The 14,421-nt window shown below is 49.1% G+C and overlaps 5 protein-coding genes and 1 non-coding gene across 6 annotated transcripts; 2 read left to right on the top strand and 4 right to left on the bottom strand.

The window, feature by feature from the left end:
* Positions 1–857: 857 nt before the first annotated feature.
* On the top strand, positions 858–2,436 carry FOBCDRAFT_24131 (PQ loop repeat-domain-containing protein). The gene is made up of 2 exons (XM_031176915.3): positions 858–1,159; positions 1,386–2,436. Exons 1-2 carry the CDS (start codon positions 1,006–1,008, stop codon positions 2,072–2,074), a joined length of 843 nt encoding a protein of 280 aa, XP_031048048.2. The 5' UTR covers positions 858–1,005; the 3' UTR covers positions 2,075–2,436.
* An 802-nt stretch (positions 2,437–3,238) lies between these two features.
* Positions 3,239–3,336, bottom strand: FOBCDRAFT_t71. The gene has a single exon. It is a non-coding gene; the product is annotated as a tRNA-Ser (tRNA).
* A 185-nt stretch (positions 3,337–3,521) lies between these two features.
* On the bottom strand, positions 3,522–6,708 carry FOBCDRAFT_218601 (uncharacterized protein). The gene is made up of 2 exons (XM_031176913.3): positions 6,053–6,708; positions 3,522–6,001 (listed from the first exon to the last, which is right to left on the bottom strand). Exons 1-2 carry the CDS (start codon positions 6,560–6,562, stop codon positions 3,638–3,640), a joined length of 2,874 nt encoding a protein of 957 aa, XP_031048046.3. The 5' UTR covers positions 6,563–6,708; the 3' UTR covers positions 3,522–3,637.
* A 160-nt stretch (positions 6,709–6,868) lies between these two features.
* On the top strand, positions 6,869–9,539 carry FOBCDRAFT_248933 (methylenetetrahydrofolate reductase-domain-containing protein). Its single transcript, XM_031176912.3, has one exon. The coding sequence runs from the start codon at positions 7,213–7,215 to the stop codon at positions 9,232–9,234; it is 2,022 nt and encodes a 673-aa protein (XP_031048045.1). The 5' UTR covers positions 6,869–7,212; the 3' UTR covers positions 9,235–9,539.
* Positions 9,540–9,563: 24 nt separating this feature from the next.
* Positions 9,564–11,176, bottom strand: FOBCDRAFT_290409 (uncharacterized protein; the record flags this gene model as incomplete). Its single annotated transcript, XM_059611769.1, has 3 exons — positions 9,564–10,678; positions 10,765–10,941; positions 11,071–11,176. 3 exons carry the CDS (start codon positions 11,174–11,176, stop codon positions 9,969–9,971), a joined length of 993 nt encoding a protein of 330 aa, XP_059464472.1. The 3' UTR covers positions 9,564–9,968.
* A 1,710-nt stretch (positions 11,177–12,886) lies between these two features.
* FOBCDRAFT_24104 (uncharacterized protein) lies at positions 12,887–14,029 on the bottom strand. Its single transcript, XM_031176897.3, has 3 exons — positions 13,760–14,029; positions 13,474–13,692; positions 12,887–13,420 (listed from the first exon to the last, which is right to left on the bottom strand). The coding sequence occupies exons 1-3, from the start codon at positions 13,936–13,938 to the stop codon at positions 12,940–12,942; spliced, it is 879 nt and encodes a 292-aa protein (XP_031048030.1). The 5' UTR covers positions 13,939–14,029; the 3' UTR covers positions 12,887–12,939.
* Positions 14,030–14,421: the final 392 nt, after the last annotated feature.

Below are 14,421 nucleotides of genomic sequence, written 5' to 3'. Positions count from 1 at the left end.
GTTACCGCGCATTCCATTTGATTCAAGATGCCCACTTCGGCTCCGATCCTACCGACGACAACAACAACTCTCTCAAGAAAATAACCCGCGAGGGACTCTGTCTCATATAAATCGTGTCCGACCTCTTCCGATTCTCTTCATCACTATCTACAGGGTCCACATTTTGAGCCTCGTCTGGCCTTGTCTGGCGTGCTTTTTCACTTCTGGCATGATCCCAAAGGCCCATCGACTCCATCCTGCGGCTGCGGCTGCGGCTCTGCAATTCCCACACCGCTCGCTACCGAGACAAGGGTCTAAGGTGAGAAGCATCATGTTAAACACGTTCTAGAAAAGAAAACAAGATCTTCGAGGGGGCGTGTAAGGTGAGAGGTGTATCCACTCGCTTAAGATGTCAGGGCGTCTTCGGGCAATTCCCGTAGATGTGAGCTTCTTTGATGCTATGATTCACGGGTTAATGCGCATGCTTCTAATATTCTTGGAGTATCAGTATCGTCTCTTCTCGGTGTTCTTGTTGCATTTGTTTTGGGTGGAATAGAATCTGCTCGGATGTTCTCCGTGTGGTTGATGAGCTGTAACATGAAGCTTTGATCATGACAAGATGAAGCATTAGCATCTTGAAGGGTTCTTCGTCACACTGCATTCCTGTTCATTCGGTATCTTCATCATGATGAAAGCTTGAGTTGTTAGATTGACCGGCTATTCCTAATTGGCTCACGCAGCCACAGTCGGTACATATCAGCCACACTTGTGCAACCACTTTGGGTCTTAAATTGGCAATGGAAGTCACGAAAATACGTACCGAGATGGCGTCAGAGCACATGAGTGTTCGCTTGATGTCTCATCTCAGGACTCATTCATTCACCTCCGCGGTCACACGATTCATCGCTGTAGTCCTCAACAGCCTCGACTCTCTTTCATGAGCATCGAATTCCCTCCTTTCTCTCCTTTTCACTTCATCTCAGCCTTGACGCGTAACAACGCCAAGATACGAGATTGTAGATAATAATGGCTGTCGGCTTCCTCACGTTCCTTTCAGGCCTCTTTGGATGGATTTATTTCCTCGCCTGGAGCGCGTCCTTCTATCCTCAGCCCTTGCTTAACTGGCGGCGTCGCTCCACCAGCGGCACGACTATCGATTTCCCCTTTATCAACGTCCTCGGTGAGTGCCCAACCGCGATGTGTTCTTATACCCGTACCCCCAGTGATTGGCATGATATGAGTGTCAGAATGAACAATATACACCCCTCTCTTCTCTCACCTTCAGTCAGCCCGGCGGCTTGTCGCCCTACCGCCCCGGAATCCTGGACCTGATCGCCGCCACATTGGATCCTAGTCCAGTTCGTCTTCACTTCATCCTCAGTACTAACAGTATTCGTATCTATCAGGTTTCGCTGCATACTTTAGCTCGAATGTAGCTTTCTACTACTCACCAGAAATCCGCGCTCAGTATGCTGCGCGACACAAAGGCCTCGAGTCTACTGTACAATTCAACGACATCACTTTTGCTCTCCACGCTCTGTTCCTGTCCATCATCACAACCTCACAGTATTTCGCTCCATCGCTGTGGGGGTTCACCCCGAACTCTGGAAACCGACCCAGCCGGTTTATTCTTGGGGTAGCAGCCGGCTGTATCACTGGGGTTCTTTTGACATGCGTCATTGTTGCTTCATCTCCAGGAAACGATGCCGTCTATGACTGGGTTGCCCTCGATATTGTCTACGCCGTGGGCTATGTCAAACTTATTGTCACCTTGATCAAGTACACTCCCCAAATCGTTACCAACTACAACAACCAGAGCACCGACGGTTGGAGCATCTCTCAAATCTTACTGGATCTTACTGGCGGTGTCCTTAGCGTCAGTCAGCAGGCCATCGATAGTTACCAGCAGCGCGACTGGAGCGGTATCACCGGTAACCCGGTCAAGTTTGCTCTTGGCAACATTAGCATGGTTTATGATACCGTCTTCATCATCCAGCACTACGTTCTGTATCATGACTCAGAGAAGCCGCAGTCTAGCGGTCGCGAGAATCAGAGATTGTTGGATGAGGAGCGAAGAGCGGAGCGCAGCGAGTGATATCATTGTCTTTGACTAGAACAACAGCGATGAATACTCTACTGGTGCATCTTTGTGGGTGGTGTTTTGGTTTGTGCATTGGAAACTCTCGGCAACACGATCTGCGTTGCATGATAGAATACGGCCCATAAGCAATCCATTTTCTGTATCGTGGGGTCATATGGCCTATCAAATGGCAGATAGATATGATTTTTCAGGGCATACGATATGGTGGCTGCATTTGGACAGCTGGAGAAGACTCAGCTTGAATTTAGCATCAGGCTCAATAATGTCAGCATGGCCACAAGCCAATCGTAGCTTTCATGTCAACCTCCCTCATATTGGTGTGGCCCCTTAATCTGACTCCCCTGGCATTGATCTTGGATATATAAGCTGGTACTACGACATATCTAGGCTGCTGTAGTGGTGTACAAAGATGTATTCAGGATACTGAGCAACATCACGGCTGAAATGGGAGCTATTGGTTCTGACTGAAGCTGAGCTTATGCTGACCATGCCGCATGACATAGATCCTTGATCGTATATATCGACGAATGCGGCTACACCCATAGCATTCAGTTCATGTCTTCTTATATTTGCCGGTGATGTCTAGTATTGTCTATTGCCCCGTGGGTTTGTATATCCGCTAGTAAGCCGATTCTTGATGGTAGCTGCTCGGCTGGTGGACCAACCTGGCCCATCCACATTCACGATTAAAAAAAGGGAGTTATCAAGCTTAACCTTGACAATCTGCAAGCTCTCCTACAACAATAGTGATGCTTTACTCAGCCGTGCTGACAGTTTTTCTACTCGCAGGGAGAGTGTGAGATCAGCATCTTGATCCGCTTCTGGCAGCCGATGGAGCTGTCTCCCCATTCGCAGAATCAAGATAAACAAAAGACACAGATACAGGCCAGAACATTGAAATCATTTCAAGGAAACTCATCTCTGTAAAAATAAAATCTGGCCCATACACCGTCAACGTGGTTCATAAATTGGTGGCTCAAGTTATAGAGTGTTTTATATTATATTTAACTCTAGAGGTTTATAAGACTAGCCTAGTTATCACAAGGTCCGCGTTCTTCCTTCACAGCTACAAAAGTGAGATATAAATCCTTATCTTATACCAATTGCACCATGGAATAAAAATATTCTAATAGAATAAAACAGTAATGCAAAAAGCATCGACAACGGCAGGATTCGAACCTACGCGTGCGAACACAATGCCTGTGATGTCTCGAAGAGATAGCAGGGCATCGCCTTAACCACTCGGCCACGTTGTCCTAGATCGTTGGGAAGTTCTGGAATACAGTTGATATATAGAGGGCAAACTTTTCAGCTATAGAATGTATCTATTCCATGTTTACCTTCGTTGCCTACAGCTTCGTTGTATCGGAACGCAAATGTCATTCTCTTGTGACTCTACCATGCTGAGACTACCCGGATAGTCTGTATACTATTAACTTCACTTCGCATAATGATAGCTCGAGCTCAACAGCACTGCAAAGCATCAAATGTCTATCACTGTCTATTTTGTCTCTATTTTACAGATATCGTACAACCGTCTTGACCAGATTATGAGGTTTATTTCAATACAAAATTGATCGTCTTACCTCCTCTTACAGGAATGGCCCTCTTAGCTGCGCGCAAGTCGTATGGCCCTTCAGAAAACCGCGCAGCACCCTCCTTAGTAGCAAGAATCTCCCTGACCATCCAGTCCCGAAGCTCATCACCAGACAGCTCAGCTGGAGGGGCGGGAATATCGACCACACCGCGCACCTTGCCATTGACCTGTACCGCACAAGGCTGTATTCGTGGGCGAACGAGTTCGGCCAGGGAGTTGTCCGGCACAGGGAAGCTGGTGGACGAGAAGATGGAGGATGCGGAGGGGCAAAGAAGGGCCCAGCATTCCTCGGCAAATGCGGGCGTGATGGGCGCCATCATAGAAATTAGAGCACGAGCTGCTTCATGCTTGACAATCGGGCTGGCAGCATCGTTTTCAGCCAAGGTATTAGTCAGGATCATAAGATCCGATACCACAGTGTTGAGGGAGTATACTTCCTCATAAGATGTAGTGATTGATGTGATGGTTCGTTGGAGATGGCGCCAAATGGCTCCTTCAGCATCCCACTGTTTAAGCTCTTCCGTGGACGCAGAACCAAGACCCTTGTGTTTCTCAACAAGATATTCTCGGGCGGTAGTTGTTTGGTCAGCGGTTTCTGCAGCAAGGGCTACAATCTGATCGTGGAGTCGCTGAAGCCAGCGGGTGACTCCCGAAATCTTGGCCTCGTCCCAGTTGAGCACGTCACCAACAGGGGCTTGGAATAGCATGTGGGCGCGAGTAGCATCAGCACCGTATTTCGAGATGAACTCCGAGGGGTCGACCCCGTTGTATTTTGACTTTGACATCTTCTCGAAAGAGACATTAGCCGTTTTCCCAGATGATACCACCTTGGGCTGGTTGGGATCAGTCAGGTCAACTTCATCGGGCTTGAGGAAGCGGCCGTTGTCAGGGTTGATGTATGTTCTGCCATGGACCATACCCTGAGTGATGAGGCGCTTGAAAGGCTCCGCAGACTTGTGGGTTTCCTCGTTGTATTGAGGAAGCAGAGGGGTTGACGCCAAAAACTTGAAGATGAAGCGGGAATAAAGAAGATGGAGAATCGCATGCTCGATACCCCCGATATAGGTATCAACGGGAAGTGTTCTGCCCGCTTCAGGAGAAAATAGCTGTTCCTGGTTATGGGGATCAGCAAACCGAGCATAGTACCAGCTTGAGTCAACGAATGTATCCATGGTGTCTGTATCTCGTCGAGCAGGGCTGTTGCACTTGGGACAAGTCGTATTGACAAATTCAGGAGACGACTCCAGTGGACTTCCATTACGCGTCTCTGCCCAGTCCACATCAGGAAGCTTTACAGGAAGCTGTTCGTCTGGCACAGGAACCGGGCCACAGGAGTCGCAGTGAATGATGGGAATAGGAGTGCCCCAGTACCGTTGTCGGCTGATCAACCAGTCTCGGAGACGCCACTTCTCGACAGGCTTTGCAAGGTCAGCCTTCTCAAGCAGCTTGACAATTTCTTCGCCAGCAGCCACTGAATTCTTGCCCTTGAAGGAACCACTATGTTCGGTCATAACGCCATGCTCGACAAAAGGCTCGTTCTTCATAGCTGTTGTTGACTCATCCTCTGATGCAGAGAGAACTTGTCGGACTGGCACATCGTAGTGATGTTCCTTCCAGAACGCATTATCCCGCAAATCGTGGCCAGGAACACCCATAACTGCGCCTTCACCATAATCACCCAAGACATATGGCGCAACATAAACAGGCAGCGAGACCTTGGTGGCATCGGGAGTCTCCTCATGATACGCAAGTGGGTTAATAGCCCGCAGGTGAGGTAACAAATAGCCAACCTTGGAATCCGCAGGCAGACCAGGGATGATGTCGATGAAAGCTTGTAGTTCAGGATCCGAAGCGGCGAGCTTAGCTACGATTGGATGACTGGCAGCAAGAGCCACATACTGAACGCCAAAGAGTGTATCAGGTCGAGTGGTGAATACTTCGATCGCTGCATGAATATCGTGGCCCATGGCTAGAACGGGGAATTTGACTGAAGCGCCGGTTGATTTACCCAGCCAATTCTTCTGCTGAGCCAGAACTCTCTCCGGCCAAGCATTTTCCTTTGCAAGTGCCTCAAGCTCCTCGAGAAGGGCTTCACGGAACTCAGAGATGCGGAAAAACCATTGCTTGAGTTTGCGCTTCTCGACCTTGACACCGGACCTCCACGAGTTGCCATTAGCATCAACCTGCTCGTTTGCAAGGACTGTTTTATCCACAGGGTCCCAGTTGACCTCAGCTTCGGCTTGGTAGGCAAGACCTCTTTCGTGCAACATGAGGAATAGCTTCTGTGTGTGTTTGTAGAAGCCGGGATCACATGTTGACAGCTCCTATAAGGTAGATTAGAACGGGAATCATGATCTATATGAGGGAGAACCTACACGATCCCAATCCCAACTCCCATTCATGAGTTCCAACTGCTCCTTCATCTTGGCCATGTTACTTCTTGTCCATTTTTCTGGGGCAACTCCTCGTTCAATTGCAGCGTTCTCAGCTGGTAGACCGAAGGCATCCCATCCCATAGGTAACATGACTTTTTCGCCCCTTAGTGTTCGGAATCGAGCGACGACATCGGCAATGGAGTATACTCGCAAGTGACCCAAATGGAGTGTGCCCGAGGGATATGGAAACATTGGCAGCACATAATGTTTATCTTGGCCATTTGTCCCCTTTTCGGAGACTTTGAAAGTCTCATTAGACTCTCTCCACCTCTGGCGCCATTTTTCGTCTATTGAGGTAAGGTCGATAGCGTAGAATCGTCGTGAGATTGCTCCAAGAGTCGCAGTCTTGGTGTGGGCGATTATCGGATGTCGAATTGAGCTGGAGTAGAGACTAGACAAAGCACGCCGAGCCGTGGCGCAGCTCATGAGCCTTTGGTGCAACAATGGCATTGGTACGTAGGCATGATACGATCCAGAATCGCATCAATTGGGTCGACCTGGGTGTAGATGTTTACACTTGAGATTTGAAGCTCTGTGTTCTGCAAGCGATAGTAAGGTGGTTGAAATTTAAAGCTCGGGCCACGCCGGTACATGGGTCACCACTTACACGATAGCCGTCTCCATGTACCGTTGGGTGCGTCATGGCTGCTAACGTCCAGTGGCCAACCCGAGAACGGTCGCTGAAGGCCGCTAACAATTCAGTGTGCAAAATGATGTACCCGCTAGTATGTAGTATGGATGCCCCGCCACAAAACTCATCCCCTCCACGATCTAGAATAAAGAAAAGGGACCCCGACGTCTTCGACTCGACTTGTCTCGTCTCACTCCGAGTTATCTCCTTGAGTCGAGAGCCCCTCCCCTCTTCGGTCTGAGAACGATAGCTCTTAATCGATAAGAGAGAGCGACAAGCCAGCTTTGAGCTAACTGCCCTTTCCAGTATTGCATCTCCCCTCCGCTTCTAGTCAATCATCAACGATTCGACAGTTCAAGTACCCCCCGACGATATCCGTCCAACTTCGAGTCTACAACTTTCTCAATTCACATATTACGAATAAACGCGAATCATTGAACCATTAAGATAGCTCCCACCGTCCGTCGCAATGGACAAGATCACCGATCGCATCGCTGCTCTGCCAGCTGATGGCACATACTTCTCTCTCGAATTCTTCCCGCCCAAGACCGCCATGGGCTTCTCCAACTTGCGAGACCGTCTTCACCGAATGGAGCGTGCCCTTCGACCGCTCTTTGTGAATGTCACTTGGGGTGCGGGTGGCAGTACATCCCAAAAATCACTTGAATTGGCCGAGTTGTGTCAGAGAGAGGTTGGACTTACAACTTGCCTGCACCTGACATGCACCAATATGAGCAAGAAACTGATCGATGAGGCGCTTTCAGATGCGAAAGCACTGGGAATCAGAAACATTTTGGCCCTGCGAGGTGATCCCCCACGAAGAGAAGAATACCGCGACCCAGAAGATTCTGAGGATGACGGAGGCCAGGACTTCAACTGGGCTGTTGACCTGGTCAGATATATCCGCAAGACACATGGAGACTACTTCTGTATTGGTGTCGCAGCTTACCCCGAGGGACATGCCGAAGAGAGCCATCCTCTCGGGCAAAGCTTGGAGCATGATCTTCCTTACCTTGTGCAAAAGGTGCAGGCTGGTGCCGACTTCATCCAAACCCAGCTTTTCTTCGACATTGAAGCATACGAGCACTTCGAGACCACTCTACGAGAACACCCCAGCGGTGCCTTTAAGGGAATTCCCATTATTCCAGGACTTATGCCCATCCAGAGCTACCAGATGATCAAGCGCACAACCAAGCTAAGCCATGCCAAAATTCCAGACCATCTCCTCGCACGCCTCGACGCTGTCAAAGGTGATGATGAACGGGTAAAGATGGTCGGCGTGGATATCGTCAGTGAATTGATAGACAGAATCAAGGCCATCAAGTCCAAGACACCGGGCCCAAAAGGCTTCCACTTTTACACGCTCAACCTGGAGAAGGCCGTATCCTTCATCCTGGAGCGGGCAAATCTCATCCCCGACCCTCCAGAGAACGAAGAAGCCATCGCAGTGGACGAACTAGCCATTCCCTCGCTACAGATCAATGGCAGCGCCAACATGCGTTCTAGCAGCCACTCCCGCTCCCGGCAGTCAAGAAGACATTCTTCTGTTGCCTCAGACCCCCACAATCGTGTGATTGTTGGTGATAGGCCAGCGATATATCCTGAATGGGAGGCTACCGGACAGGAGGCCGGCGTGCGTGCCGAAGCAATCAATACCCGTGCAAACACTCTCGCCATTTCGGAGGGCGAAGGCGTTTTGGGCCGTGAGGCGACATGGGATGACTTTCCTAACGGTCGTTTTGGTGACGCCCGATCCCCCGCCTATGGTGAGATTGACGGATACGGCGTAAGCCTCCATATGTCTGTAACACAGGCTGTCAAACTTTGGGGTTACCCCAAGACACGGCAGGATATCAACGACCTGTTTGTCAAGCATATTCGGGGAGAGCTCTCCGCCATCCCCTGGAGTGAGGAGGAGCTTCGGGCTGAGAGTTCAACTATTCAACCAAACCTCCTGCAACTCAATCGCAAGGGCTGGTGGACTGTCGCTTCGCAGCCTGCCGTCAACGGCTTGCGATCCAGCGACGGCACCTTTGGCTGGGGCCCACCAAACGGATTTGTCTTTCAGAAGTCGTTCGTCGAATTCTTCATCCCCGCCAACGAATGGGACACTCTCAAGGCTAAGCTCGCATCGCCGGAGCTGCAAGACTCTGTATGCTTCTACGCCAGCAACGCACGCGGAGATTATCTCTCATCGGACAACAGCGATCACGTGAACGGTTCGACGGAAGCCGGTCCGTCTACGAATGCCGTGACATGGGGTGTGTTTCCCGGAAAGGAGATCATCACGCCTACTATTATTGAGGAGGTTAGTTTCCGAGCTTGGAGCGAGGAGGCGTTTGGAATTTGGGGTGAATGGGCCAAGGTGTACGGCCGGGGTTCTGAGAGTGAGAAACTTTTGAGTGGCATCAAGGATGATTATTGGCTGGTCAACGTGATTCATCATGACTTTGTGGAAAAAGATGCCTTGTGGCAGCTTTTGTTAAGTTGAGCAACATGTCTATCCTAAGAGACGTAGACATGTCAATGAAAAAGCAAGTCAAAATCAAGCAACTCCTGAGCGAGGCCATTCTCATGCGAGCCACGAAATACTACTGAATCCACGACAACATGTCAAGGCAATTCGATACTCAACTTGGAAAAGATCACTCGGATCAGAGCCTCAAGCAAGACAAGACATACTCAATATGATCTTGCCAGATAACTGCTGTCCTGCACCTAATACACTTGTTTTTAGCATATCATAGTATTTATACTATAATGGTTATGTCACAGCCATAAATTACAGGGCACCACATTTTAAGACTCACGCTGTTTATTGAAGTGAGCACAATAGCTAGCTAGAACTCATACATGCCCCATACTATTCATGCCCAAATGAACCCTTACTAACTGACCGGCTAAGAAGCCATGAAGTGTGTCGAATGTCTGGTGTCAAAGGAAAGAACTGAATGCTTCTGTGTTGCGGGAAAAAGGGGTATCTGTGCTGGGAAAACAGGGGGCAAGGGCATGAAATATGATCAAAATACCGACAGCAAGGCAGTAAAAGCCGATCAAGCCATATGTCGCTAACAAAAAGAACCGGTTCCGCATTCGTGCTTTTGTGGTATGTTGTATAGTACACTCTGTAGAGCTTTCATCCATATTTTGGTACTGTATCCGTTAATCTTTGTCGACGGTATCAGTTATTGCTCAAGTCAGAGATCGCGATTCGAGATCGAGAGTTTAGATCTCTCCGTCACCCCATTCCATGTAGGACGAGTCATCGGGAGGTGGAGCGCGAAAGGTTCCCGCGACTGAGAAGATGTCGGGATATCCAAGGCCAACTGAGTTGATCATGTCAAGACCAGAATTTCCCACCACGGACGGCTGAGGCTTACGCTCTACGTTGCCAAAGATAGAGGTCGGAGCAACAGTCGCAGAAGGAGGGAGCGTTGCAGCAGGGAGACCGACAGGAGCCGAAGTAGGACCTGGAGTTGGGGTAGGGGCATCCTCGTACGGAGACTCGCTGTCATTGTACTGCGCGGAAGCGCCGGCGATAGTAGCAGCGGCCTTCTGGGCAGCTGTGCGAGAGGGCGTAGGGCCACGAGGAGTACGACCAGTTGTCTTGACTTTCTTTGAGGGAGTATGATCCATTTCATCAAAGTTAAGCTCGTCGTCGTCTTCATCTTCCGAGCCGGAGCGCTTGATGGGATTCAAGGGCGTGTATGAAGTTTTGCGCTTGGATCCCTTGGCCGATCGACTTCCAGGCTGGCGTGACGGAGTAGGTTTAGATGGGGTATTTGGCAGCCCGGACGCTGTGCCAAGGTTGAGGCAGTTGGCGACATCATCACCATTGTTAGCGGCATAACGAAGGGCCTCAGCGTCTTTCTTGATAGTTCGGAACTGGAATTGGATGCCATCTGCGGTAGATTGGCCAAAGTATTTGGCAATATCTATGGAGAACGAGTTAGTGAGAGCTCATAGCAAGAAAGTATCATAGCGTTATCGGAGAAATATGCGATCAAGCGGGGAGTCGTACTGTTCTTGTCAATAGCTCCCTGTGTGGTAGGGAGGAGGTTTTCGTCGGTGGTCAAATCCTTGACATCGAGACCTTGCTCACGGGCCGCATGGATAATGCTGACAGTTGCCCGAACCTTGCGGAATCGATGATTCAAAGCATGGTCTGTCATGTCAGAGCCGTAACAAGCGGCGATTTCTGGGGAAGAGTCAATCCTCCTCCTGCAGACTCAGCGTTATGGGGAAGGGACACAGAGAACAAGGGCTTAAGGCCACAAGAGACCCCTAGAAACAAGTGCGACGAGATATAAGGAAATCACCCTCTTACCCTTGTAGTTCCACTTGACGTCGGGATGAGCGGCGACGATAGCCCGAACCATACGAGCCTGAGCCTCGTAGGTCTTGTAGTTGGCTTTGGCATTTGCGGGTGCCATGGCTTCGGCGGAGGGTTTCTGAGGACTGTTAGTCGCCGTGAACAGTGATGCTAAAGAGCCGCGTTGATGATATGGTTGAGAAGTCGTATTGAGGCCGACGTACTTAGAGAATGGGATAGTGCTTGACTGCACCAAGTTGAAACTGACCTTGATCAAGGAATCAACAATAGAATATTGCTAAGAGGGAGAAAGGTGAGCTGCGCGAGTGGCGGTGATATTTGTTAAATAAGAGAAGGTGTTAAAGAGAAGAAGTAAGATTGTTGCAATATGATGATGTGTGGTTGGGATGAGATGAGAGAAGAGAAGGTTATTGAGACTCGAGAGTGCGGGGATAAGATGAAGAAATGAGGAAAGAATATTATGACATGATTGAAAGAAAAGAAAAGAGATATTTCACTACCTACCTAGAGTCGAAGGGCAATGAAGATGTGATTGAGATGGGTGAAAACCGCTTATGATATAGAGTTGCGATGCGAAGTGTAAATGTGAAGAAGTTGTGGTGAAGATGAAAAAAAGGCGGAAGAAGATATAGTAAGTTTTGACAGTGATTCACAGTCGAATTCGGTAAGTCCTCAAGTTACGAGGAGATGGAAAACTTGGTGCCCACTCAAACGAGTTGCGCAATTGTTTCCAGGCCTGGTGAATAGTGGTTGAGGATAATAGATATCAAACTGCGATTTGTGGTTAGTTGCTGGGCGACCAACTATGCGAGAACCATGGGGAGGCAACCTACCAACCACAACCTCTGACGAACGAAAAAGAAGATAAAGGAGCTTGAAGATAGAGGTATAAGCTCGCTGAATGAGTTGAGTTTTGAGGAACAGGTTCCAGAAAAACAATGCAATTCAGTGATCGGCTGGTTTGGGCGTTTGTTGACTTGCAAAGGCCTGTCTGTATAAGAACTGTGGCTAAGTCAATCTGTGCCACTGCTACGGCAGTGTCGCACCACAGGAGACTCGACAAGCTAGGATAGTATGCGAATGGCTCAACAATACGGGAATTGAGCGAGTCCGCGGTCGGTAGAATGGAAACAGTGTCAATATCGATTGTCTCTTGAATAAGTTGACGTTGAGTGACAGAAGTAAAGGGGCTGGCAATTGGCACGTTTGTGGGCGCAGTGAGGCTGAGATAGCCTGATACCTGGGATCTTGGCCAATGCATGACCGACAGAGAGCAAGACTTCACAAATATGCAGATCAAAGTAACAACTATGGTATTATATATATTCATATTAATCAATATTCTATTGTATCTCTTAGATGACACTGCTCAAGATGCGCATTTAGCTGCTCGATAGATACTCCAGACATGTATCCCGCTATCACAACATAACGATGGTTGGATGCCACTGTAGCTGAAAGTGGTGGGACTTTGCCTTGTGCCTGTTTCAAAAACAAGCCAGGATCTGCAAGACCCAGCCCAAAACCGAGACCCGGCTATCGCTGGGCTTGCGTAATTTGTGGGGTCCTCTGAGACGAACGGAAATGATGAAGGCAAGAAGATATCGTAATGTTCACTCAAAATGTCTTCTTGTTGTGGTCGCTCGGCTCTTGAACTCGGCTTTTCTGACCCCGTCAGGACTGAACCCTCACCTCCTTTTCAAGCTAGCATCGCTTCTCATCCCATCTCTTTCGAAGAACCTCCTCTCTCTATCCTGACGTTCCTGGCGACTTTCCACTCCAGCAGCTTTGAATTCAGATATACGCATCAAGATCCAACATCACTATCATTAGATCGTTTATATAATCATGGGCTTGGACGACTTATTTGGCCTCTTCGGCGCCAACAAATGGCGCAGGTCGTCGCGTAGGGGTGAGGCTCCGGCTATGACTTCGTGTAGTTGACTTGGGTGCCTCCCACTCAACCATGGGGTGTTCCTTGATTTGCGCTGGTTCCTCGGGGCTATTGTAAAGCAAGTACTGGAAACCAAGGAAGAAGTCGCACGAAGCCTGGAACATACCCGAAATCTTGAACGACCAAGGAATCTCAGATTTCGATGTGAAGAACCAGAAAAGCTTCATGGTATCACCTCCAATCCAAGCAGCCAGGACCGATAATCTTAGACCTTTAGATGACTTGGACCGCATATTGACCAAGATCTGAGGGATAGGGAGAGTCGCTTCCACGCCGAGTCCAATGCATCCGATGGTGTTCGCATATACGGCGTATAGTCCAGGCATCTGGGAAAGGAGAAGCTCCAAAAATACAAGACCGGCAGCAAAGTACATAATGGCATGCCAGTATCTATAATCAGTTAGACCAAACAAATTAACACATAAATTAAAAAAAGATCCTACCGTCGAGGGGATCGCCATTGCCAGAAGTTATAAGGGCGCTGGAAGCCCATCAAACCATCATCAGCACCGGCAAATGGCAGACCAGCCTCGCCGCCCTTGGTAGGTGGGGGAGGTCGGTAGTCGAGGGCGACTTTAAGGAGAGCTATTTGGACGATAACCATCAGCAGCGACTGAAGGAGTAGACTCGTATCGTATTGCGCTTGGGGCCAGTAGAAGATTCTGTGTTTCGGGAAGCGCGGGTCAGTTATGTTTCGTGCTAATCGTGTCGCGACAGAAGAGATCGAACCTCAGGAAAGACGCGACAAGCATGATGAGAGGGATGTCGAGCGAGAAGCCTGCGCTGGTCTTGTTCCGGTACATGGAGATAATTTGGTCGGCGTAGGAGAGGATGGGCGACATGACGATGAAGAAAGGGGCCACCCAGGCCGTAAGCTCCATTACCCATCCCACGAGTCCTGGCTCCATTTTGTCGTTGTTTCGAAAGGAAGGGACCGAGTCGAGTCTGATTGTTTGATATATTCTGCGTGGTAGAGATTCAACGCGACTTCAGGTCAAGATGGAAAAAACGAGAGAATTGCGATGATGATGATGATGATGATGATGATGACACCTTCATTCGAACGAGAGAAGGCTTGAGATACTCCAAACTAGCCAGTCGAGATGTGGTAAAGAGAAGCGAACGACCCAAATGCCGGAAACAACAAGAGGCTGAAGAAAATAAGTCTTGAAGTGAGAAACAAAATTCCAAGTGAGAAGAGGCCTTGAATCGAGTGGGTGCATGGGTAAAGGGGAGGTCAAATCGACAAAGACAGTCTAGTCGGTCTTTGGGCAATTTTGATAATGGGCGTTCTAGAAGAGGGACTGGCCAATCATGCTGATACTGTGGTGGACATCGATCATCCCCACTGAAGTTTCAGTGAGCAGAAGCTTAGCTGGAGGCTCTGTTTT

Source organism: Fusarium oxysporum, chromosome III (assembly GCF_013085055.1).
Source record: "Fusarium oxysporum Fo47 chromosome III, complete sequence".
In the NCBI taxonomy this organism is placed as follows: Eukaryota; Fungi; Ascomycota; class Sordariomycetes; order Hypocreales; family Nectriaceae; genus Fusarium; species Fusarium oxysporum.
This window is presented reverse-complemented; position numbering and strand designations above follow the sequence as displayed.

Bases quoted from the DNA above. Each gene is read 5' to 3' on its own strand.
- FOBCDRAFT_24104 (XM_031176897.3), bottom strand. From the start codon at position 13,938: ATGGAGCCAGGACTCGTGGGATGGGTAATGGAGCTTACGGCCTGGGTG. The intron at 13,693-13,759 runs GTTCGATCTCTT...CCCGAAACACAG, and splicing joins CTTGTCGCGTCTTTCCTGAG to AATCTTCTACTGGCCCCAAG. The intron at 13,421-13,473 runs GTAGGATCTTTT...AACTGATTATAG, and splicing joins CAATGGCGATCCCCTCGACG to ATACTGGCATGCCATTATGT.
- FOBCDRAFT_248933 (XM_031176912.3), top strand. From the start codon at position 7,213: ATGGACAAGATCACCGATCGCATCGCTGCTCTGCCAGCTGATGGCACA.
- FOBCDRAFT_218601 (XM_031176913.3), bottom strand. From the start codon at position 6,562: ATGCCATTGTTGCACCAAAGGCTCATGAGCTGCGCCACGGCTCGGCGT. The intron at 6,002-6,052 runs GTAGGTTCTCCC...TCTACCTTATAG, and splicing joins GGAGTTGGGATTGGGATCGT to GAGCTGTCAACATGTGATCC.
- FOBCDRAFT_24131 (XM_031176915.3), top strand. From the start codon at position 1,006: ATGGCTGTCGGCTTCCTCACGTTCCTTTCAGGCCTCTTTGGATGGATT. The intron at 1,160-1,385 runs GTGAGTGCCCAA...CGTATCTATCAG, and splicing joins CCCCTTTATCAACGTCCTCG to GTTTCGCTGCATACTTTAGC.